The sequence below is a fragment of the Schistocerca serialis genome, chromosome 1, assembly GCF_023864345.2.
Source record: "Schistocerca serialis cubense isolate TAMUIC-IGC-003099 chromosome 1, iqSchSeri2.2, whole genome shotgun sequence".
In the NCBI taxonomy this organism is placed as follows: Eukaryota; Metazoa; Arthropoda; class Insecta; order Orthoptera; family Acrididae; genus Schistocerca; species Schistocerca serialis.
Genome location: NC_064638.1, coordinates 1,072,135,112 through 1,072,158,745, shown reverse-complemented (window position 1 = coordinate 1,072,158,745; position 23,634 = coordinate 1,072,135,112). Strand labels below are relative to the sequence as shown.

Here is a 23,634-nt window from a genome sequence, read left to right as displayed (position 1 = left end):
TACTTGAATATTCCTCTTCCTTCCCGAACCTCATCTATCTTCAGTTCTTCAGTATTCCACTTCCTTCCACACTGATTCTTCCGTGCGATTGTAAATACACAGACATGGTCTCTAAAATGCATGCCTTAAGAGCTATGGGCTTTTCTTGATCTTCGATACTGTCTCTTCTACTGAACGAGTGCTCATATCACTTAAGGTGTGCACTTTAGAGCCCATGTTTATTGGACGTATTTTACTTATTTTGTTCCATATTACCTCCTCCCAAAACATTAAAGCAAAGAGTTTGTAGCAGAAAATGATGAAGTGCTCGTAGCTCTCAAAGTATGAATTTTAGAGCCCATTTTACTTCTAATAATCGTCTCTGTCATATCCCTGAATACTGATAATTCCTCCTGGTATGCACTGTTTACGTGATCTGTTGTTGTTGACTTTGGTTTGGAGTCGACTCTGATGAGAACAATCCTGTCACTAGACTGCACACACTAGCTTATTCTCTGCCTCACTTCACTATTCGTGACGAATCCTATTCCAGTTGCATCATTTTCGGTTGCTGTTGACACTACCGTGTATTTGTTTTATCAGAAATCCGTATCTTGTTTCCATTTCGCTTCAGTGACCCGCACTATATCTAGACTGAGACAGTAAAAATTATTGCATACGTTGGAAAGGTATTTGTTAACAAATCCCAGTACCACAGACAAACTGGTAAATCATACACCGCAATATTTTTGGAAAAGTTTGAAGACAAGTGTGAAACCTCTAAGTGCTACATAAGGAATAACGTAAGAATCTCGTTGGTCAGCTGGAGAGCGTATCTCACCCCTCCTTTCCCTCTCAAGCACACACTGAGGTGACAGAAGTCATGGGATACCTCCTAATATCGTGTCGGACGTCCTTTTACCCTCCTTAGTACAGCAACTCGACGTGGCATGGACCCCACAAGTTGATGGAAGTCCACTGCAGTAATACTGAGCAATGCTGCCTCCAAAGCCGTCAATAACTGCGAAAGTGTTGCCGGTGCAGAATGTTGTGCACGAACTGACCTCTCGATTATATTCCATGTCGGGCGATCCGGGTGGCTCAATTATTCGCTCGAATTGTCCATAGTGCTCTTCAAACCAATCGCGGAATTGGAAATTTGTGGTACGTGCTATGGGACCAAACTGCTGAGGTCATCGGTCCCGAAGCTTACACACTACTTAATCCAACTTAAACTAACTTACGCTAAGGACAACACACACACCCACGTCCGAGGGAGAACTCGTACCTCCGATGGGGGGAATCGCGCGAACCGTGACAAGGCGCCTAGACCGCACGGCTACCCCCAATCGCGAACAATTATGGACCGGTGACATGGCGCATAGTCAGTCATAAAAATTCAATCGTTGTTTAAGGACATGAATAGCTGCCAATGGTCTCCAAGCAGCCGAACATCCAGAGGACACAGTCAGTTCCAGATAAACACAGCCCGAACCATTTTGGAGCCGCCACCAGCTTGCACAGTGCGTTGTTGACAACTTGGGTCCATGGCTTCGTGGAGTCTGCACCACACTCGAACCCTACCATCAGCTCTTACCAACTGAAATCAGGTCTCATCTGACCAGGTCATCTTCTAGGGTCCAACCGATATGGTCACGAGCCCAGGGGAGGCGCTGCATACGATGCCGTGCTGTTAGCAAAGGCACTCGCGTTGGTCGTCTGCTGTCACAGCCCGTTAACGCCAAATTTCGCCACACTGTCCTAATGGATACCTTCTTCATATGTCCTACATTGATTTCTGCGAGTGTTTCATGCAGTGCTGGTTCTCTGTTAGCACTGACAACCCTACGAAAACGCCGCTGCTCTGGGTCATTAAGTGAAGGCTGTCGGCCACTGCGTTGTCTGTAGTGAGAGATAATGCCTGAAATGTCGCCACAGTCTTGACCCTGTGGATCTCTGAATATTGAATTCCATGAATGTCTCATGCGTCTAGCCATTCCGCGTCCAGAATCTGTTAATTTACGTCGTGGGTCACAATCAAGTCTTACATTTTCACATGAATCACCTGCGTTCAAATGACAGCTCCGCCAATGCACTGTGCTGTTATACTTCGTGCACGCGATACTACCGCCATTCGTACACTACTGGCCATTAAAATTGCTACACCACGAAGATGACCTGCTACAGACGCGAAATTTAACCGACAGGAAGAAGATGCTGTGATATGCAAATGATTAGCTTTTCAGAGCATTCACACAAGGTTGGCGCCGGTGGCGACACCTACAACGTGCTGACAATGAGGAAAGTTTCCAACCGATTTCTCATACACAAACAGCAGTTGACCGGCGTTGCCTGGTAAAACGTTGTTGTGATGCCTCGTGTAAGGAGGAGAAATGCGTAGCACCACGCTTCCGACTTTGATAATCGTCGTATTGTAGCCTATCGCGAGTGCGGTTTATCGTATCGGGACATTGCTGCTCGCGTTGGTCGAGATCCAATGGCTGTTAGCAGAATCTGGAATCTCTCGGTTCATTAGGGTAATACGGAACGCCGTGCTGGATCCCAATGGCCTCGTATCACTAGCAGTCGAGATGACAGGCATCTTATCCGCATGGCTGTAACGGATCGTGCAGCCACGTCTCGATCCCTGAGTCAACAGATGGGGACGTTTGCAAGACAACAACCATCTGCACGAACAGTTCGACGACGTTTGCAGCAGCATGGACTATCAGCTCGGAGACCATGGCTGCGGTTACCCTTGACGCTGCATCACAGACAGGAGCGCCTGCGATGGTGTACTCAACGACGAACCTGGGTGCACGAACGACAAAACGTCATTTTTTTCGGATGAATCCAGGTTCTGCTTACAGCATCATGATGGTCGCATCCGTGTTTGGCGACATCGCGGTGAACGCACATTGGAAGCGTGTATTCGTCATCGCCATACTGGCGTATCACCTGGCGTGATGGTATGGAGTGGCATTGGTTACACGTCTCGGTCGCCTCTTGTTCGCATTGACGGCACTTTGAACAGTGGACGTTACATTTGAGATGTGTTATGACCCGTGGCTCTACCCTTCATTCGATCCCTGCGAAACCCTACATTTCCGCAGGATAGTGCACAACCGCATGTTGCAGGTCCTGTACTCTTAATGAACTGTGGTATCGTGTTGAAGCTGCATGGGCAGCTGTACCTGTACACGCCATCCAAGCCCAGACGTATCAAGGCCGTTATCACGGCCAGAGGTGGTTACTGGTGGGTACTGATTTCTCAGAATATACGCATCCAAACTGCGTGAAAATGTAAATTTTGTAATTTTTTCAATGAATACCCGTATATCATCTGCATTTCTTCTTGGTGTAGAAATTTTAATGGCCAACGGTATATATATGTATATCGCTAACCGGTGACTTTGTCACCTCAGGGTATATAAGACATTTCATCAGAAAACAATAGTGTACGCGGGTTCTTGAGCAGTATAATGTAATGGGTTAAGAATGAGCTTCTTTTTTTTCGAAGAAGTTTGTCTTACAATTAGTTTCGCTTGAAATCGTTTAGTAAGGATAATTTGCTTGGGAACTCTTTCTGTACAGCAGTGTTTCCCAAACTGTGTTCCGCGGAACATTGGTGTTGCGCGGGAAGTGAGTAAGTGCTTTGCGATAAATTATTAATAACCCGGCGTTTCTTCGACATTTTTTATTTAAAAAATTAATTATGATTTCTTTTTTAATATTTATAACTTAAAATTGAAGCGATCACTGAATAAAACAGGTTCTTCTCATTTTTCAAATTTTATTATTTTTGTTAACCTTCGAAATATAGGAAAACGTGTCCCATCAAAGAAGTAGTATTCTCAAAGTGTTCCGCCAAAGTAAGCTTTAGGAATCACTGCTGTAGAGTGTATGAAGACGTGAATCAGTAAGTCAGAGTGCTCATTCAGCTTACGTGCTAGACACTAAATACAGGTTGTTAGCACCAAGGTTGCAGTAAGTGCAGACTCCGTGTTACACCTTTAATGGCTTGCTAAAAACAAATGCATATAGCTTTCAGTCGTGTTGGAGAGTTCCTGCTTACACGAATCGTTTGTTAAGTAACTTGGGAGAGCGTTGAGGTTGAGTCCCACAGACGGACTGTGTGGTCTTTTGCAAACCTACCAAGTTCCGAACAGTGAGAGTGCGGTAGTCAGGTTTCTGTTCAGGTGTCTGCTAGCCTTCCAGACAACTGAAAAACATTTACATTTAAATTCTTACTGCATGTTTCACAGTGTCGCAACCATTTTTCTGCCACACGAGAAAGGATAATTATATGCGTTGACTGTACAGATCTCATTCTCAGAAACCAGGCTAAGCTGATGCATGTATACTGACTTCGTGTTGATGGGTTTTTGCATTCCACACAAATAGATCGATAGTTTCTTGGAGACGATTTTATCTTCTAGAGAATATCTTTGCACACATCCATAACAGTACCTTCTTGATAAATTTATTAAGATCAACGGATGACGGAAACCTCACGATTCGGTCCATCTAGCCTGTTTTTTTTTTCTGGATAACCTCTTTTGCTGCGCCTGAAATCTTCCATTCTGCTGTGTTTTGTAAGAAATTTTTCTGCCTCAGGATGTAGCCCCAGAATTTAATTTTCTAACTTCTCATGTAGTAAATTGTTCTCCAACACTACCATTCTATCGTTTTCTGTTTACGATATTCTGTCAAGTTTTCTTCAAATCATCTTCCAACTGCGTCTGTCAGCTATTTTTTCGACTTTCCTTTTGTCCAGTATTTAGCAAATGGCCTTTTTGTTTTGTGTGTTCATGTAACTGTTTGTAAATAAATATTTCTTCTTTCGTAAGTTTTCTTTGGAAGTGCAGTTTTTTATCTACTGTGTGTGTGTCTTTATCTTTGTAATAATTCATTTTTCTTTCTCCACTATCATGTCACCTAATACTATGTCTGACTTTCATTCATTCTTACCATTTGGGACTGCATATGCACAGCCAACTTGGGCTTTGTTTACTGCTCCCTTTCCTCGAGATCAGCAGAAGACTTGGTTATCTTTTGGATTCAGAACAGATTATGGAATCATGTGTCCGTTCTCACCGTTTCCATTAACGCCTTCTTATCTTAGCTTTCATCTTCCAGCAGATTTCTTTACACAGCGGATGAAAAAATTATAAATAGAAGTAATATCTGGTGTTGCCCAAGGAAGTGTTATAGGCCTTCTGCTGTTCCTGATCTACATAAACGACGTCGGAGACAATCTGAGCAGCCCTGTTACATTGTTTGCAAATGGTGTCATGTAGCGTCTTGTAAAGCCATCAGATGATCAAAACAAACTGCAAAACGATTTAGACAAGGTATCTGTTTGGTGCAATAAGTGGCAATTGACTCTAAATAATGAAAAGTTTGAAGTCATCCACATGAGTACTAAAAGAAATGCTCTAAATGTCGGTTACACGATAAATAACACAAATCTAAAGGCTGTAAATTCAACTGAATACTTAGGGACTACAACTACGAATAACGTAAACTCAAACGATCGCATAGATACCGCTGAGGGGAAAGCAAACCAAAGCTGCGAGTTATTGGCAGAACACTTAGAAAGTACGGCAGATCTAATAAAGAGTCTACTTACATCACACTTGGCCGCCCTCTTCTGGAGTATTGTTGTGTGGTATGGGATCCACATGAGATGGGACTGGCAGAGGATATCAGAAAAAATCAGAGAAGGGCAGCTCATTTTGTGTTATCACGAAACAGGGAAAGAGTGCCACGGACACGATACGTGCATTGGGGTGGCAATCATTGAAACAAAGGCGTTTGTCATTGTAGCAGTACCCTCTCGTGAAATTTCAATCACCAATTTTTTCCCCCGATTGCGAGAATATTTTGTTTGCGCCCACCTACGTAGGAATAAATGACCATCAAAATGAAATAAGAGAAATCAGAACTCACATAAAAAGATTTAAGTGCTCGTTTTTCCCGGTCGAGAGTGGAACGTTAGAGAAATGGCTTGAAGCTGGTTCGATGAAGACTCTGCCAGGCAGGGTAATCATCTAGCTGTAGATGTAGACTACTCTAAGGAGGGTAGGCAGATACAAGGCTCACTTTCCCGCAGTTACTCCCTGCTGTTCTCATTTAGTTCTCCAAAGCCAAAGTGAAATCATTCTAGCGACGATACGAACAGCTTATGGGGAAATACACTGACAGAAGCGACTTTGACAGACTTCTGTGGCTGGTCGTCTCGAAACGAGCATATCGGAAACGGCGAAGTTGAAGAGGTGTACATTTGCTACTGTCGTGAAAACTGGTTGAAGGACGGTGGAACCACGAGTAGGCAACAATGTGTTGGACGTCCACGTCTCACCACAGAAGGTAGAGGTTGGAAAAAAGCTCGCTCTGCAAAACAGAATAAGCGACCATCTGTGACAGAACTGGAGATGGAGTGCAATGCTGGTTTAGGTACAAGTGCTGTGGGGAGCACCATTCAGCATACACTGTCGAACGTACGGCGCCGCAGCAGACAACTTGTGATAGTAATCGAAGGCTCCATGACAGTGGCGAACTACGTGAAAATTAGCGCGGATCATTTGAATCCCTTAATGTCTGATCTTCCCCGATGACCACCTTCCAGTAGGATAGCTGTCCGTGTCACAAGGTCAGAATCGTGCTACCGCGGTTTTAGGACCATTATAGTGAACTCACGTTGATGACTTGGCCACCAAATTCGCCCGGTCTGAACCTGTTGAACCACATCTGAGTCGGTGAAGGGCGCCAGCTCCGCGCCCACAAACCGTCAGCTCGGAATTTACGGGAATTACGTGACGTTTGCGTAGACACGCGATGTCACATAACTCGCGAAACCTGCCAAGGACTTCTCGACCCCATGCCACGTATAATCGCTACTGCACTTCGTTAAAAAGGCGGACGAAAACACATGTGGCCATAATGTTCTGCCTCGTCAGTAAATGTGATCTTGCACAGAACACCATATATCTGATTTTTCCTAGTTCACTATTTCGCTAGTTTAGATTAGATTAAGCAGCCTCATCTTATTAATTCCCTCAAATAATAAAAAAAATTATTCAAATTGCGAATATGAACGGTCATCGGCGGTATATTGGAATGACGACAGTGAGAATTTGTGCCGGACTGGTATTAGAATCCTGATTTCCCGCTTTACGCGAGTGGTCACCTTAACCGCTTCGGCTACCCGTGCACGGTAAGACCAAAACCTTCGTATGCACTCGTACGTTACGTATATTCCCGTTTAAGAAGGACAAATTTATTGAGAGTCGGAGAGCTGGTATTGGCGAATAACTACGAAATAGCAGACCGAAGGAACAATGCATCATACTTCTTAATAACACAGGCTCTGCTATTTCGTATTTATGTAACGTACGAGAGCATTTTGTGGCACAGGGGCGACGACGTATGGAGGTTTGGGTCTGATCGTGATTCGTGCACGGATAGCCGAAGCGGCTAACGCCACCGCTCGCTTAAAGCACTGTTCCGGCACAAATTTGCTCTGTTGTCAAGCCAATCTACAGTCGATGGCCGTTCATATTTGCAACTGGAATACATGTCATCTATTTCTTGACGACTTTTGTCGCTGCAGTGCCTGTTCCTTCGGACATTCATGCATGTCCGAAGGATCATTGCACCATACTTCTTAATAACAAACACACTGCAGTTTCGTATCGTCCCTAAAATAAAAAGATGTAGGATAAAGGAAAGTGATGTCAAAGGGGTTTCGGCACGGAAACCTTAGCGTTCGGCGGTATGCCACGAATGCTTCCCTCTCAATTCTTGACTTCTACTATGCTAACTGCGCACTGGTCCTGAAAGTGAGCGGACTGACAAGGAATTTATTTTCGTATATCTTGTTAAATTTCAAACATGCAGATCTCGAGCTGTAGTCCGATCCACCAACGATGGCGTTTCGCTCATGTCGAGGCACGGACGGGAATTGCCTTGTTGACGATTTCAAGCGACAGTTGTGGTACGCGCATGCGCTTGCGTTCCTCTTGAAAGAAGCGTATATCCCGGAAATTATGTCTCTTGGTTGCTTACGCATAATTTATCACTTACCACCACATCAGTGACGACAAATCGCACAAATGAAATACAAATTCACGAACAACTCGCTGTGGTCTAAACTCGACCGCCATCGTTTGTGACTTGAACTGTAGGGTACATGATTTTCATTCTACACATACGTACTCAGGGGCTGGGAGAGTGTATATACGACGTTATTTGTACTCCGTGACTGCGCCTCGATGTGTGTGGGAACACAAAAATTGCTGTGTATCTAATTCTTAGCTGCGGTACTGAGGTACGTTCCGTCACATCTAGTCCAGGCGCCACAGGCTGGCGGACGTGAGCGGCTTCTTGTGGGTATTTCTCCTGACCAGAACATCCGGGATCTATTCTCGGCAGATAAAGCTCACACGGGCCTGACCAGATGGCCGCAGCCAGCACTGATGCTTTGAACTACGATGATAATAGTCGCGCTCTTCTCCAAGCATAGTTCCTAATGACCTCGCTATTGACGTCACGTTAGACTCTTCGGATACAAGAGCCTCAAGTTATTTTTAAACCTCCGAAATCAGAACGCGGCAGTATGCCTTCGTCAAAGAGGCACTGTGCACGAACGCACTGAAGTGAGATTTACCAATGGGTCTTATTACAAACTAGAATAACAGTCGCTCCAAGAAGCAAGTAAGCGTTGTACACACAGCAAAGCACAACTTCCAAAGTGCTTCAAATCGAACAACATTTGTGCGCAACGGACTATAAGTTGTTTTACCCTTTCTGTTGTAAGCGTGTGTGTGTGTGTGTGTGTGTGTGTGTGTGTGTGTGTGTGTGCCGGTGATACGCCACGTCTCTTCTTCCTAACTACTCTATTTTCTGAAGTCGAAGGAAGTAGCGTAAATTATTCAGACTCCGTATTAGAGAAAACAGCTTCAGCCATTCCTGCCTCTGCAGGAATTAGTTTGCTTAGGTATAAGAGATGAACCCACTTCTACATATACCTGACTATTTTGCAATTCACAATTAAGTGTGTGGTGTAGGGTGTTCACAGAACGACTTTAAGACTATTTCTCGATTGTTCCATTCTCGAATAGCATGTGGGAAAAATGAACACCTAAATCTTCCCCTACACGATATGGTTTCTCTTATTTTATTACGATGGTTATTTCTGCTTGGGTATATGGGAGTCAACAAAATATATTGGCATTCGGAGGAGAAAGTTGGTGTCTGAAATATCGTGAAAAGATCTAGCCGCAACGAAAATGCCTTTGTGTTAATGATTGTCATACTAACTCGCGTATCGTGTCCATGTCAGACTCACCCCTATTTCGCGATAATACGAGGCGTGTTCTTTAAGTAAGTACCGCTTTGAAATTAAAAAAAGACGTGCTAAGATATCTCAATAATTTTATTTTTACATAAAGCCTGTACCTTACTCTACGCACTGACGCCATTACAGTCTGATTCTTCCTTATTTGCGTTGTGTACTGAGTGTTTTAAGATGCCTCCGATAATCGTGAGTCCCGCCGACTGTGAAGTACGGGCTGTTATAAGATCTCTTAGTGTTAAAGGCCTAAAAGCGATCGATATTGATCGTGAGATTTGTGCAGTTTACGGAGAAAACATTATGAGTGATGGAATGCTAAGAAAGCGGGTGAGAGCATTTAAAGGTGGCCGCACAAATGTGCATGACGAACAACGGAGTGGGCGTCCTTCGGTCGTTAATGAAAGTTTGGTGCAGGAAGTGGACAATAAGGTGAGAGAAAACAGACGCTTTACGATTTCCTCCTTGCGGGATGACTTTTCTAATGTTTCTCGTAGTGTTTTGTATGGCATTGTGACCGAGCACTTGAATTACCGAAAATTGTGCGCACGTTGGGTACCGAAAATGTTGACGGATGTGCACAAAACCAAACGTTTAGACAGTGCATTGACTTTCCCTGAGCCGTACCACAAAGACGGTGATGATTTCTTAACACAAATTGTTACGGGCGATGAAACATGGGTGGCCTAAGTCACACCAGAATCAAAGCAACAGTCCATCGAAGCCCGCATCTCGTGGTCGTGCGGTAGCGTTCTCGCTTCCCACGCCCGGGTTCCCGGGTTCGATTCCCGGCGGGGTCAGGGATTTTCTCTGCCTCGTGATGGCTGGGTGTTGTGTGATGTCCTTAGGTTAGTTAGGTTTAAGTAGTTCTAAGTTCTAGGGGACTGATGACCATAGATGTTAAGTCCCATAGTGCTCAGAGCCATTTTAGTCCATCGAAGTTGAGCAAGGGCATCGTTTTGCTGCAAGACAATGCCCGTCCACATGTGGCGAATCAGACCAAAGATCTCATCACATCTTTTCGATGGGAAACCGTACAGCCCCGATCTTGCGCCCAGTGACTGCCATCTGTTCTTGCACTTGAAGAAACACCTGCGCGGTCAGCGTCTTCAGGACGATGAAGTCGAAACAGTGGTGATGCAGTGGTTAACAAGTCACACGGCAGACTTCTATGAGGAGGGTATTCAAAAACTGGTACAACGTTATGACAAGTGCCTCAATTTTGACGGAAATTATGTAGAAAAGTAGATTAAGATACAGGCTTTCATGTAAAAATAAAATTATTGAGATATCTTAGCACGTCTTTTTTAAATTTCAAAACGGTACTCAATTAAAAAACGTGCCTCGTACAAACGAGCTGCTGTTCTTTAAAACCGAGACTGTCACACTTTTCTCGAGAAGAAAGCCAGTGAGAATTTGACTCTCCACTACTACAAGTTTTTGAGACGGACTGGCGCTATTTTGTCAGTAGGTAAAATGTTGAGTGTAAACGGTGCTGTTTTTATAAGCAGCTAGCAATCACTAATTTGATGAAGTATGCAAATAATTTTAAATTTTATTTCTGTTAGCAGCTTAGAACTCAGGCAGTCTGTAAATGGCTACAGTACATATAAGTGCTATTCGCAACGTAGATACAACGGAGTAAATGCATGGCTAACACAAATGCTATGCCGCAGCATGAGTACCTATATTGTCGGAATAGAAACCGACGAGCCCAGTGCAAGAATGTCAGTCATATATTTTATTCTGCCATATTCACCTTCAGAACATCAATGAGTAACATTTTTTTCTATTTTTTCTCATTTAAAATTATTAATTTCTCCGTGTCCGGAGGACACTGCTGCTCCGCAAATGGGTACTGAATTGAAGAGTAACCGCGCCAGTACCTAAAAGGTTTTTTATTTTGATCGACGACTGGTTTGACCTCTTATATCGAAGCCATTTTCTAGTTTATCCGAAACTGACATTATACAAGCATGATATAATGGAATGTGAATACTTCATATTGTAGGACAGGAAATATATAGCTTACGTTGTGCTGAAGTGAAACAACGCCAGATGATTATGAAACGAAAAGTCGGGTAGATTTAAAACTGATGCGTCCAATATTATCGCAGGAAAAATGAGCGTGACAAAACGATAAAAACTGCACATTTCGATACAAGAAAAGCGTTAAGCTATATTTTTCTTTTTCTGTACTAATACTGGACATGTGTAAATTTAGCTTTTTCTTGTCATGTGAAGTATTTAAATAGCCATTATATCATTTATTTATAACGTCGGTTTCAGATCATCTAGAAAATGGCTTCACTATAAAATCCCAACCCGGTCGTCGACTAAAACAAAGAACGTTTTAGCAACTGTAGCGGATATTCTTCAAATCATTTCAGATTTTTTTCTGCTGCAGGACGCCACTAAAACACATATTACAAGTGCTCACTGATGTCTCTCATAAATCTATTCAGCCACTTAAATATTAACCCTACATCTAAATCTGTAGCCTGCGAATTACTATGAAGTGTGTGGTACAGGGTACTTTTCATTGTGCCATATTACAAGGCTAATTCCCCTTCCATTCACATACGGAGCGTGAGAAGAATAAACGCCTGCTATTCGCCTCATTTATCTGTGCTATTTAGATGTTATCAATATGTAGGGACGAAAAGAATATCCGTGTTTGTGCTCTGAAGGAAGGTTCTTGTAGTTTCCTGAGCAAATTTTCATGGAATGTATGGCGACTTTCGCCGAGTCTGAGACAGTCACGATATTTCACCATTTGTATTACACCTAGAATCAGTTAGACGACGGTCACCGCGGCTTTAGGAAAAGTAAAGGCAACAGAGAGGCGGTTTTGACATTGCGCTTAAGCAAAACGTTAGAAAAGTCAAGATACCTTCATCAGATTTGTCGACCTACAAAAAGCAATGGCGCAAGATATGCAAGAGACTGCACGGAAAGATTTAGGTGTTCTATTTTCCGACGTGCTATTCAAGAGTAGAACGCTCGAGAAATAGACCGAAAGTGGTTCTATGCACCCTCTGCCAAACACTTAAGTGTGAAGTAAAGAGTACTCGTGTACATTTAGATGCAGACGAGGTGTACCTAAAGCGCTACTATTTGAATCGTTAAGGAAAGAGAACAGATATTGCGTGTTCTAGGGAAAGATGGCGAATATAAATCTCTATCACACACACGCATATCACAACGCACACGCACACACAACCACAGCCAGACACACAAACCTTCCCCCACAACTTCTCTAACACCCCCACCATAATCCCTCCATACTGCCAGTAACCTCCCCATTTTACACAAGGGTAGTGTGGGTACGGCAGGAACATGACCTCACAGAAAGTAACGGTTCGGAATTTAGTCCCGGTACGAGGAAACACTCAACCTATGCGACCTCACATAACTGAGAACTAACGAAGGGAAATGTTGCGGCATAAATTTTTTATTCGATCGAGCACTTGTGGTTAGCAGAACTTGCATGATCATACGGTGCGGAAAAAATATTTACGTAGTTGATGAACAGGGCAGTGAAGAAAACAACAGCGCTGTTAAGCGCCATCATAGAAACAAGTCCATTTTCACCATGTTATGACAAGTTGCCTACCAGTGAAGGAAGGAAGGAAAATTCCGGTTTAATATTCTGTAGGTGCTGATGTCATTAGAGACGGAGCAAAAGTTCAGGTTGGCGAAAATATAGAAGGAAACTGACCGTGCCCTTTCAAAGAAACCTTTCCAGCATTCGCTTTGACTTTTAAGGAAAGCACGAAAATCTTGGTAGTCGCTCGGTGGTTTGAACCGCTGTCCTTCCAAATACGAATCCAGAGCGTTACCACTGCAACATCTCTCTCGTTGAATGTGACGAAAAATGGTTGTTCCTTATTTTTGTCACCCACCGTCAACCGGGCACTGGCAAAGTATCTCAGACGTTTCACAAAGAGTGCTACGTGAATCCTTTAACACGGAACAGTGCACGGAGGTGTAAAGGCCAGAGAGCTGTAGCAGATGTTTCGGACAGTGAGATGGTGTTCATCTTCATGACACGCCCCTAATAACGGCTAGCCGCTGCCAGCTCGACACCTCAGCCTTGCGTGTTGCCTGCTCCGACCATCTGGAAATTTAGAAGCTTGAATGGGAGCCCAGAGACGATCACAACACTCTTTCTGTTTCTTCGAACAGCACATCTGAGCCTGCAACTAGGACGTATTTCGCTTTCTTATTTTCTTGCTTTTCTTGTTCAACAGCGCTTGGCGTCTCGACAAATTGTATTGTTGGGCGCACGGTAGCTGATGAACAATGTTGCGGAACACCTGAGCGTATAGTGTTAGACTCACATTTGATACAGAGACAAAGTTTAAGAGCTCTTAGTTTGTGTAATATTTGGCGCGACTAAGAAGCATGTACCGTTTTGAACAGAAACGTATCCAGGAGAGAGCAACATAAGTATCTCAATCTTTAGAGACGAAAAGAACATGGAGCTCGGTAATGTTTAACAGCATTGCATCACTGTAGACCCAGCATCAGAAGAGAGAGCGCAAAGCAGTTACGTTAATGTCAGAACTTGGCGCAGAGTGTACGATGTTCCTAGGATCTGACACGAGTTCGACGTTTGAGTTCCTAACGAGTACTAGCGGTTCTGATTTGTATACGAAAGGAAGACAGCACGTCATGTCAACAGGGTCTTCAGCGCTTGTCAACTGTGAAACATGTATGAAACCTCGGAGAAAGGGGTGATCGTTCATAGCGCGAAGGCTCGATTTGTCGTCTGTCTTGAATAATGTAAGGATTATTCTTGAAGAACAGTGATGCCGACGTCAGACTCCTCTTTATCAAGTTCGTATTAAAAATTAGCATTCCATCATAACGAAAAGATATTTTAAGCATCTATATAGTCATGAACTTCGTCCAGACGTTTCCAAATGCGTAGAAAACATTATTTTTTTCTGAATATGGTATCCCCATAGATATCAATTGTTATTTAGTTATTCGACGTTTTCTACTGGAGAGTTATACAGTGACATTTGTTCAACGGAATTCTGATGTCAGTGATTATCGTATTACACGGCCGAAAGGGTCTTAGTTGTTACTATAAAATAATTTTTTGAGCTGATAACAAATTACGTTCTTACTTCTATTGCAGTTCCCATTAACATCATGTCAAAACGAATCATTCACGAGAACAGAAGCACCCGCGTCGTGATTGTCGGATTCACTTGAAAACACTTCACCTTACGATTCTTTAGAGGTCTAATGATGATCGTCCACAGAAGCATAAAAACATTGATTCACGCAGTCATCCGGATCTTCATTCTCGCGAGGAACATCTGACTAATCAACTTCAAAAACCTCTTAAAGTATTTCAGATTCGTTCACCTATTTCCGTTTTCTGAATAGAGGCATCTTTAAAAGCAGGAGGAACTTCAGTATGAAAACAGGAGAAACAAGAACTATCTAAAATATCAAAATACAAGCAAAATGCTAAATAAGCAAAAAGTACACGAAGCCAGTCGAATTTGATACATATACCACGGATGTAAACACGTAAATAGATGAAGTATTTAAAATACACTCCTGGAAATGGAAAAAAGAACACATTGACACCGGTGTGTCAGACCCACCATACTTGCTCCGGACACTGCGAGAGGGCTGTACAAGCAATGATCACACGCACGGCACAGCGGACACACCAGGAACCGCGGTGTTGGCCGTCGAATGGCGCTAGCTGCGCAGCATTTGTGCACCGCCGCCGTCAGTGTCAGCCAGTTTGCCGTGGCATACGGAGCTCCATCGCAGTCTTTAACACTGGTAGCATGCCGCGACAGCGTGGACGTGAACCGTATGTGCAGTTGACGGACTTTGAGCGAGGGCGTATAGTGGGCATGCGGGAGGCCGGGTGGACGTACCGCCGAATTGCTCAACACGTGGGGCGTGAGGTCTCCACAGTACATCGATGTTGTCGCCAGTGGTCGGCGGAAGGTGCACGTGCCCGTCGACCTGGGACCGGACCGCAGCGACGCACGGATGCACGCCAAGACCGTAGGATCCTACGCAGTGCCGTAGAGGACCGCACCGCCACTTCCCAGCAAATTAGGGACACTGTTGCTCCTGGGGTATCGGCGAGGACCATTCGCAACCGTCTCCATGAAGCTGGGCTACGGTCCCGCACACCGTTAGGCCGTCTTCCGCTCACGCCCCAACATCGTGCAGCCCGCCTCCAGTGGTGTCGCGACAGGCGTGAATGGAGGGACGAATGGAGACGTGTCGTCTTCAGCGATGACAGTCGCTTCTGCCTTGGTGCCAATGATGGTCGTATGCGTGTTTGGCGCCGTGCAGGTGAGCGCCACAATCAGGACTGCATACGACCGAGGCACACAGGGCCAACACCCGGCATCATGGTGTGGGGAGCGATCTCCTACACTGGGCGTACACCACTGGTGATCGTCGAGGGGACACTGAATAGTGCACGGTACATCCAAACCGTCATCGAACCCATCGTTCTACCATTCCTAGACCGGCAAGGGAACTTGCTGTTCCAACAGGACAATGCACGTCCGCATGTATCCCGTGCCACCCAACGTGCTCTAGAAGGTGTAAGTCAACTACCCTGGCCAGCAAGATCTCCGGATCTGTCCCCCATTGAGCATGTTTGGGACTGGATGAAGCGTCGTCTCACGCGGTCTGCACGTCCAGCACGAACGCTGGTCCAACTGAGGCACCAGGTGGAAATGGCATGGCAAGCCGTTCCACAGGACTACATCCAGCATCTCTACGATCGTCTCCATGGGAGAATAGCAGCCTGCATTGCTGCGAAAGGTGGATATACACTGTACTAGTGCCGACATTGTGCATGCTCTGTTGCCTGTGTCTATGTGCCTGTGGTTCTGTCAGTGTGATCATGTGATGTATCTGACCCCAGGAATGTGTCAATAAAGTTTCCCCTTCCTGGGACAATGAATTCACGGTGTTCTTATTTCAATTTCCAGGAGTGTATGTCGCAGCAGATGGCATCTACAGACGCGTATAGAAAAAACGAGCTAACTAAACAAACACTGTTTTTTGCCTTGTTTCACAAATTTTATTATGGTTGCTGCGCAACCTGGGTTACGGGTTATAAGCCCGTGGGCTTCCACAAATTTCATTATGGTTGCTGCACAACCTAGGTTTCTGGTTATAAGTCCAAGGGCTTCAAATTCGAAACCTAGGCTGTGCAGTAACCATATTAAAATTTGTGAAACAAGGCAAAACAGTGTTCGTTTAGTTAATTTACAATTCTTCACCAAGAACCCACAGCTTATTGAATTTTCACGAGTTATCTTGAGAGCCGTCTGTAACCTGTGGCGTACGAAACACGAGTAAACTCCAGATCCTTGCACAATATGTCAACTGCCCATACCTGTTACAAGCGAATATGAGGTTCTTTGTATGCAGTAACGAAGTAATATTTTTTGTACCAAAACCGTAGAAATACTTCGTTCTTATTGAGTTCAAAGTACGTTTGAAATGTGTACCCGTTCCTATGTGACACGAACGTGATCGTAAGGTTATGTCTGTTTGTGTTTCTGGCCCAGAGAAAACCATAACGTGGCCATAGTAACGCCAAGACATTCAGACAGAAGGTTTACGCTGTAAACGAAAACTGAGCAACTTAATAGTGTCCCGACAATGAATCAGAAGACATCGTTAAAACATTTACCCAGTATGCCAATTAAAATCTCTCAATGTTGGAGAAGGAGTTAATCGTTAAAAGAAAACTTGCAACAGTCAGGGTGCGTTCGGAACAGAGTACGACCTTCACACTGTCGCCCAGCGAGTTTCCGCACTGGCTGAGGCATTGAACTTGCATTCGAGAGGAACACGATTCAAATCTCTGACCAGCCAATGACGTGTAGGTTCCCCGTGGTTTACTGGCCATTAAAACACCACGAAGATGACGTGCTACAGACGCGAAATTTAACCGACAGGAGGAAGATGCTGTGGTATGCAAATGATTAGCTTTTCGGAGCATTCACACAAGGTTGGCGCCGGTGGCGACACCTACAACGTGCTGACACGACCGGTTTCTCATACACAAACAGCAGTTGACCGGCGTTGCCTGGTTAAACGTTGTTGTGATGCCTCGTGTAAAGAGGAGAAATTCGTACCATCACGTTTCAGACTTTGATAAAGGTTGGATTATAGCCTATCGCGATTGCGGTTTATCGTATCGCGTCATTGCTGCTCGCATTGGTCGAGATCCAATGACTGTTAGCAGAATATGAAATCGGTGGGTTCAGGAAGATAATCCGGAACGCCGTGCTGGGTCCCAACGGCCTCGTATCACTAGCAGTCGAGATGACAAGCATCTTACCCGCATGGCTGTAACGGATCGTGCAGCCACGTCTCGATCCCTGAGTCAACAGATGGGGACGTTTGCAAGACAACAACCATCTGCACGAACAGTTCGACGACGTTTGCAGCAGCATGGACTATCAGCTCGGAGACCATGGCTGCGGTTACCCTTGAAGCTGCATCACAGACAGGAGCGCCTGCAATGGTGTACTCAACGACGAACCTGGGTGCACGGATGGCAAAACGTCATATTTGCGGATGAATCCAGGTTAGTTTACAGCATCATGATGGTCGCATCCGTGTTCGGCGACATCGCGGTGAACTCACGTTGGAAGCGTGTATTCGTCATCGCCATACTGGCGTATCATTTGGCGTGACGGTATGGAGTGGCATTGGTTACACGTCTTGGTCACCTCTTGTTCGCACTGACGGCACGTGAACAGTGGACGTTACATTTCAGATGTGTTACGACCCGTGGCTCTACCCTTCATTCGATCCCTGTACGGGCCTTTCTGCATACAGAAAAGTTCTACTGCTGCCCTGGCGAGCACATTCTCCTGATCTCTCACCAATTGTAAACGTCTGGTCAATGGTGGCCGAGCAACTGGCTCGTCACAATACGCCAGACACTACTCGTGAAGAACTGTGGTATCGTGTTGAAGCTGCATGGGCAGCTGTACCTGTACACGCCATCCAAGCTCTGTTTCACTCAATGCCCAGGCGTATCAAGGCTGTTATTACGGCCAGAGGTGGTCGTTCTGGGTACTGATTTCTCAGGATCTATGGACCCAAATTGCGTGAAAACGTAATCACATGTCAGTTCTAGTATAATATATTTGTCCAATGAATACCCGTTTATCATATGCATTTCTTCTTGGTGTAGCAATTTTAATGGCCAATAGTGTAGATTAAGGTAAATTTGTCGGAATGGTTCCTGCGAAAAGTGCACGCCCTATTTCCTATGCACCACTATCCTGCCCGGACCTGTCCTCCGTCGCTAATGACCTCCTAGTCGACAGAGCATTAAAGAATAACTAATTCATAGCACACCTTGCATGTCCTCAGTTTGGGATTAGCTGTACAGACGCGCGCGACACTCTCTCTCTCTCTCTCTCTCTCTCTCTCTCTCTCTCTCTCTCTCTCCCACACACACACACACACATACACATGAGACAGCGGACGTCTGAAGGGTGTCCCAGAAATGTAGCGACATACTTCGAGGGGTGTAGAGGGTGTCCTTAGGAACAAATCGAGGATAGGAATCCCTGTCCGGAAACATCATCCAACTACGCCACAGAGCGTCAAAGTTACAGGCGATGGTGACTGCACCAGGACACCCCTACGGTGGAGATGTGACTTTGTATGCTGACGGATCGTAGGCGGAACGTCTCGCAAAGTTGTTCGTTACTCAGTGATCGAGACTGATTGCGACAATCGCCAGTGTAGAGATGGAGCTAACGGCTGTGTAGAAAGACCTTGTCTGCTATGAATGCAGTGTTCTGTTTCCTCGGTGTATGACTGTTTCGGACACGGGTTTCCATGCGCAGTTTATTTTTCTCCTGGAGCACTCTATGATCTCCAGTGTTTTTCGGTAAACAGGAGAAAAATAAACGGCAGATGGAAACCAATGTCTGATAGAGCTGCTATTCAGGCAACAGAGGACAAGAACGTTCTACACAGGAGCTAGCTCTATTTCCTCCACTGGCAATCGTGGCTATCAGTCGTGATCACTAAACAACACACCCTCTTCAACTCATCGAAGTTTGTCTCAACATTCCTGGCATACCGTGTATAGTGAGCTACATCTCCAACAGCCCGTTACACCCCTTGGAGAAGAAAATGAAAAAGTAAAAAAATAAAAAAATGAGGCTACTGTCACTTTATCTAGCGAGCAAATACTGTCTACATTGTAATGTTTTGTGTCCTATAGCCGTTCTGTTGATAGTAACTCCCTCTACCATCGGGATTCGAAAAATTGTTTTCAGGTAGAGAGCCACCATACCACTTACTGACGTCGGTCTCAGAGGCCAGCAGAGAGACTGTCAGTAAGATTCGCGGAAGACTACTTGTTTCTGAGAAATAATGAAAACATTACACGGTACATTTCGGGGAACTGCAATACTCACTGTGTTAAATGATAGCACAAGTATAATACAAAGGAAAAGGTTAGTAGAAAATTAAAAGCAAAACGACGATTGAACACAGTGTCACATAGACTCGGCTTTGTGTCTTCCTTTCTCAGAATCACTTCACAGCCACAGCATTTTGTTCTTCATAACAGTAACACATTCCTATATTTATATTAGACCTTGTAAATTAGAATGTAGCTTGAAAGATTTTCTTGTATGACATTTTTTGTGATAAAGCACTGGAGGAAATAAACCATTACGTTATTTACCATTTTTGTAAAAACAGATTCCACAGCGCACTGTGAAATGAGATTACCCCAAGGCTGAAAAATGTGAGGCCCAATAATGACCGCATAAAACCTGAAATTACTGACAACAGAAATAAAAAACATATCGTATATAAGGTATTCATTTGCATGTGATGTGCAGTACGTAAGAAAAGAGTGTATAAATACATGATTGAGCACACATCAAAATGTAATGTAAACACGGTCGTGTTGGAAAGGATTAAAATATAAAAATATTTTCCTAGATCATGTGTAATTATTATGACAGTAAACTTTAAAGGAGTGTCTTAAGACTTATTTTTCTTTTGAAGAACAGATGAGAATATTCGACTCAGTTCCACCTAACATCTATATGGCGTCCAGGCGAAATGTGGGTTTTTGCTGTGCCAGAAGTAGTGTGAACATTAAGTCATCACACAACTGTTGTAAACATAAACATACGGACCATTTCACATCTCGAGTTTACGCGTACCTTTGAAGATATTGTAGAGCAACCTGAAGTATACTATCTGAGTCTACAGAATGTCAATACTCAAATTATAGAATTCAAACAACTATCGTATTCCTTCAAATAGAGAGAATTCAGTCGTGGTTGCAATAAAGATGGATTTATAAGTTCTTCATATTCTATGTTATCTATGAATATTCTGTACTATGAATTCTGTCTATAACATTACCACAGTTGCTGCACCAGTGGTACAGAGTTTGAGAATAGAGTGGAATGACTTTTGTATTCTTAGAAATGTTAACTACCATGTCAAGCCCCTTGCGACATAAAGTATTCAGTCGTTTTATTAGTCACAGAGTATACCTCTGGTATAGAATCTTGCGCTGAAGTTCAGCAATTTCTCTCGTACTTTTTTTGATCGTGTTTTCAGTTCATGTAGGCTTTGGTGAGCTAGGATAGGGAGTGATGTTTGTACTGAAATAAAACTACCAATTTATATAAAAGGACTTTAATGTTTAACCAAATCTGGGAGTCTCTTACTGCAATTCATGTATGTTTCTCTTGCTTCCAACACAATTTGTGCAAAACGTAGTACGTGTTAAGCATTTATTCAACAAATATACTACTTTCTGGTAACTCTCTACACATAGGTATGGTGACTGCTAACAGATGACGGTACTGCCTCTTAACTACGTTGCATATTGCTTGTTATATTATTAATAAACACAACACATCTAAAAAGGGATATGGTGACTCATCTAAATATTTAATACTCTTAACGTACTGTAAATAGAAAGTGAATGACCTAATTGTAGTACAAGACAGTCATTAGAGCACAAAATATAGTGTTGCAGAAATTTCTTTCCTGTGTTACGTTTTACATTGTAAGTACATTTAAGTCCTAAGTTAAAATACAAAACGTAGTGTACACGTGTTAAGTACACACAAATACGCAAAAATTACTTAAACTACCGTTTCTAAGAATTAAAGTTATTTTGATGTGAAATTCTGTGAAGAGTAAAGAAGTTTCAGTCCTGCACGGTGGCGGTTACTGTATTTTAGGCGTTATACAAATGCTTCCCCGTCTTTTTCCCGGGGTTTAGGAAAAGAATTCGAGACGTATGTGTGAATATCGCACGTTGGTGTGATGAATGCATCTAAGGTACAGTAACCATCACCTGGCACATACATTAGTTGCCTCGCGTAGCTCACACCGATACTGCACAGCTTTTATAGATATTTAGGTGTTTTCTGCTTGATTTAACAAAGAATACAAAGTTGTTTTAAGAACAGACTGACGTGTAACTTGATTGTTGTTGAGTTAAAAGTGTGAGTGTGTGTGTGTGTGTTGGCGGTAGTGTCGGCTCTAGCACGCCAGTTTGCTGCCAGCCGCTGTCTGTGGGGCGACTAGAGCGGGCTTGCAGCAGGTGTCTTGCGGTGCAGCCGGCGCACGCAGAGGGCGCAGGGCAGCGCCTACATGTGCCTCGTGTTGCCGAAGGAGCCGAGCCCCGCCTGCGAGGCGCCCTTGTTGTAGCCCATCTGCAGGTTGAGGTGCGCCTCGTGCGCGCGCAGCTGCTCTTCGGTGAACTCGCGCTTGTGCTCCTCCGCCATCTTGGGCCCCAACCTCGGGCCCGTGTACTCGGGGTGCTTCTGCGTCTGCAAAGCGAACGGGCGCGTCAGATACACGGAAATTAATGTTGCTCGAGCACATTTACTATACTCCTGAGACTATGCTAGGTGGCCGTGCGGTTCTAGGCGCTACAGTCTGGAAACGAGCGACCGCTACGGTCGCAGGTTCGAATCCTGCCTCGGGCATGGATGTGTGTGATGTCCTTAGGTCAGTTAGGTTTAATTAGTTCTAAGTTCTAGGCGACTGATGACCTCAGAAGTTTAGTCGCATAGTGCTCAGAGCCATTTGAACCAATTGAACTATGCTGGGTGGCAGGTTTGTGTAGTCAAAAGATTGCCCCAAATTTCCAGGTTGAAATTCCCAAGTTTGACTGAGCAAATTGTTGTTCTATGCGAGAGAAAGTTTTATGTTGCTGGTTTTTATGGCCGAAAACAAATGTTACTGAACGCTAGAATATTTTTTTTTTAATTTTCAAATAAAAAGGAGTCCAGAGTGTAACAAATTTCCATTTTTTAATTCTGGTTACCAGTTTCGCTCTATAAGACCATCCTCAGACCAAGGCACTGAATTATACAGTCTAAGAAAGAAAAACACACACACACACACACACACACACACACACACACACACATCAACGAAGAAGTTATCTGAATGGGACGGATATCGGTAGATGTGATGTACGTGTACAGACGAACAAGTGATTACAGTTTCAGAAAAATTGGATGAGTTATTCTAGAAAAAGAGCTTAAAAAATTAAGCAAGTCAATAACGCACTAGTCCACTTCTGGCCCTTATACAAACAGTTATTCGGCATGACATCGATGTTCCGCCTGAAATCTCACTGACTGGAGTAATTGTCCTCAGTGGTGGTGGATCTCACTGCGAAGTGGTCGCCGATGACCATCGGAAAGCTGTTTGGAGACACCCCAGACAGCAGTGTGATACCAGCCTGACTCTCGCCCGAAATGCGACCCGACAGCCAGGAGTGATGGTCTGGGATGTCACTTCTTATCATCGCAGAATCCCTTTTGTTGTCATCTGCGGCGCTCTTACAGCACAGTTTTGCATTATACATATGGTTCTGAGCACTATGGGACTTAACAGCTGTGGTCATCAGTCCCCTAGAACTTAGAACTACTTAAACCTAACTAACCTAAGGACATCACACACATCCATGCTTGAGGCAGGATTCGAACCTGCGACCGTAGCGGTCACGCGGATCCAGACTGAAGCTCCTAAAACCGCTCGGCCACTCCAGCCGGTTTTACATTATATTTCAGCAAGATAATGACCGCCCACACACGGCGAGATGTTATACTGTTATACTGCTTGTCTTCATGCTTGCTCGAACCTGCGTTGACCAGCAAGGTGGTCGGATCTCTCCCTAATTGAGAATGTTTGGAGCCTCACAGGCAGCGCCCTTCAACCAGCTCGGGATTGTGGCGACCTAACGCGCCGGTTGGACATAA

At 44.2% G+C, this 23,634-nt stretch overlaps 2 protein-coding genes across 2 annotated transcripts in view; one reads left to right on the top strand and one right to left on the bottom strand.

Annotated features, from left to right (window-relative positions):
- The window catches only part of LOC126415829 (muscle-specific protein 20-like), a 170,103-nt gene that overhangs the window by 33,795 nt on the left and 112,674 nt on the right, over positions 1-23,634 (top strand). The window lies entirely within an intron of this gene.
- The window catches only part of LOC126415845 (muscle-specific protein 20), a 37,631-nt gene continuing 35,024 nt past the window's right edge, over positions 21,028-23,634 (bottom strand). The window contains exon 4 of the mRNA XM_050083461.1: positions 21,028-22,191. Coding sequence (XP_049939418.1) covers positions 22,009-22,191 — 183 coding nt within the window. The 3' untranslated portion in view covers positions 21,028-22,008. The remainder of the gene's footprint in view (positions 22,192-23,634) is intronic.